Source organism: Octopus bimaculoides, chromosome 16 (assembly GCF_001194135.2).
Source record: "Octopus bimaculoides isolate UCB-OBI-ISO-001 chromosome 16, ASM119413v2, whole genome shotgun sequence".
NCBI lineage: Eukaryota > Metazoa > Mollusca > Cephalopoda > Octopoda > Octopodidae > Octopus > Octopus bimaculoides.
In genome coordinates this window covers 23,536,115-23,538,480 of record NC_068996.1, presented here as the reverse complement: position 1 = coordinate 23,538,480, position 2,366 = coordinate 23,536,115, and the positions used below count along the sequence as shown (strand labels likewise).

The 2,366-nt window shown below is 34.3% G+C and overlaps 2 protein-coding genes across 2 annotated transcripts in view; one reads left to right on the top strand and one right to left on the bottom strand.

Moving 5' to 3' along the window:
• The window catches only part of LOC106868888 (endonuclease V), a 48,715-nt gene extending 46,815 nt beyond the window's left edge, over positions 1–1,900 (bottom strand). Inside the window, exon 1 of the mRNA XM_014914346.2 lies at positions 1,058–1,900. Within this exon, the coding sequence (XP_014769832.1) occupies positions 1,058–1,110 (53 nt within the window). The 5' untranslated portion in view covers positions 1,111–1,900. The remainder of the gene's footprint in view (positions 1–1,057) is intronic.
• LOC106868885 (uncharacterized) overlaps positions 1–2,366 on the top strand; it is a 39,548-nt gene that overhangs the window by 7,430 nt on the left and 29,752 nt on the right. The window lies entirely within an intron of this gene.

Genomic DNA, 2,366 nt, shown 5'->3' with positions numbered 1-2,366 from the left:
CTCACAAGGCTTTGGTCGGCCCGAGGCTATAGTAGAAGACACTTGCTGATCCAGGAACTATGTGGTTGGTAAGCAAGCTACTTACCACACACCCACTCCTACGCCTATGTGGACTCTCTGAGAGCTATCTTATCATCGGTGGACACCATATATGTACATGTAAAATTTTTGAAATAAAATGTTTGTTTGTAGTTTAGTAAAAACTAACAATGAAACAATTTCGTTATATTCATAACATAAATTCCAAATACACATCTTGAAAATTTCCATAAATACAAGTACCTCGTAATCATAACTATCATAAACTACAACTTATTTCATTATAACATAAACCTTAATATCATAGACTACTCTCTTTTACTTGTTTCAGTCATTTGACTGCGGCCATGCTGGAGCACCGCCTTTAGTCGATCAAATCGACCCCGGCACTTATTCTTTGTAAGCCTAGTACTTATTCTATCGGTCTCTTTTTGCCGAACCGCTAAGTGACGGGGACATAAACACACCAGCATCGGTTGTCAAGCAATGCTAGGGGGACAAACACAGACACACAAACATACACACACACACACACATATATGCATACATATATACGACGGGCTTCTTTCAGTTTCCGTCTACCAAATCCACTTACAAGGCTTTGGAGGTACAATTTATAAAAAAGTTGGCGATCATTCGATATAAGTGTCAAAGATTGCCTGTTGTTGAATAGATAACTTTAGGGATACGTCAAATAAAGTTAATATTCAATTGTGAAAGGAAATTCATTCTTGTAATTCTGTTTATTAGATAGAGTGTGTTTTCTTTGATTTTTTTTCCGTCTTCGGTTCAACTATTTTCCGGATTCCTACAGTTTAGATGTCGGAGATTACGAATACAGACAAAAACATTAAAGTGAAAAGAATTTGCGTTTTACTTGTGTTTGCCTTAAATAATAATTTAAAGTAAACAAATATTAGAAACAAACATTGGTTTAATAATTAATGTTATAAAGTTTGGGGCTAATGCAGTTTCGCAATTTTAGTAAAAAAGTAATTTAATAAACAAACAAATATACCTGACTTTTATAGCATATGAAATCAACATAATACCAGCGATGGCAAGTTCCATTTCTACAACAGTTTTCTTTAAAACAATCTCGATTCTAGTCGACTCATTACTTGTGTTCCACCTTAAGAGTTAAAACTTTTAACAAAACGTGTTATTTTGCAACTACTGGACATATCGAGTTAAATTTCATCATTATTTCTATAGAGTAACCTCCCTTCTTAATCATAATCCATGTTAGGAAAAAAACAAAACTAATAAAAATGAAAATTATACCTATTTGGGGATGTACTTGCATAGCAAGCGACCTGATCTGAGATCGTGTGCTGGAACGAAAACAATTGCAGCGTGGAAGATGTTTATAAGCCATTTATTTTTAAAAAATTAGTTACTGATTAATTGAATAATTAAAAGGGGCCTTTGATTTGAAAATAAAGTTACTTGATTGATTGGCATGAACTAGTGCTCTACAAAAGTATTGTCTCCTCTCTCAACTTTTTCAACCATTTCTAAAGTGAGAAGAAGAAAAAAAAATTTTAGAAATAAAAGCTGCATCTATTAGCAATGGATGTGTGAATGTAATTTGAGTCCAACAATGAGGACACTGATGATTTTAATTTTTGCCTGGGATTGGGAAAATGTGTCTGTTGATAGCAGGATATAACTCTTTTATTGTAATAAAGCTTTTAATAAAAGCATATAAATATTGTGTTGATAGAAAAAGTTGAAGGCAACCCATGGAACTTGAACCTACATCTCTTGTATACATGACAAACATTCTACCATTGTTTGCATTTGAAAGTACATTATTCAGCCTTAATAAATTGTAACAAAAACAGAAACAGAAACTTTGAAATGTGAACAAAATATACTTGGAGATTTCAAATATAAATATTTTATCTATATGCTTGGTACAGGAGAAACAAAATTGGTTGAAAGGTTACAGAAGTGACTCAAAGATAGAAAGTTTCATGTGTGACACCTGTAGTAACGCCGTGCGCATGCGTAGTCTCACGCATGCGTAGAATTAAACAACCAAGCGTTCCCGCTCAATTCATTCTCTTTCTTGCTGGCCAGCATAGAGCAATGGACGTGTCAAGAGTGTCTCTAACATTCGAACTCTGGAGACAGCCTCTTTACGTGTTAAGCTGTCTCTCTACATCTTTCGGACTTACGCTCGACAGCTCGCTCACACCTACATAACAACGTCCCAACAACAAAAGCTGTAACAACAAGAACTAAAGATGTATATATTTACCACCTAAATAAAGTGTTGTTTAAGTTGATAGTTTGGAGTTCAGCGTTCCGTTATATTCTTT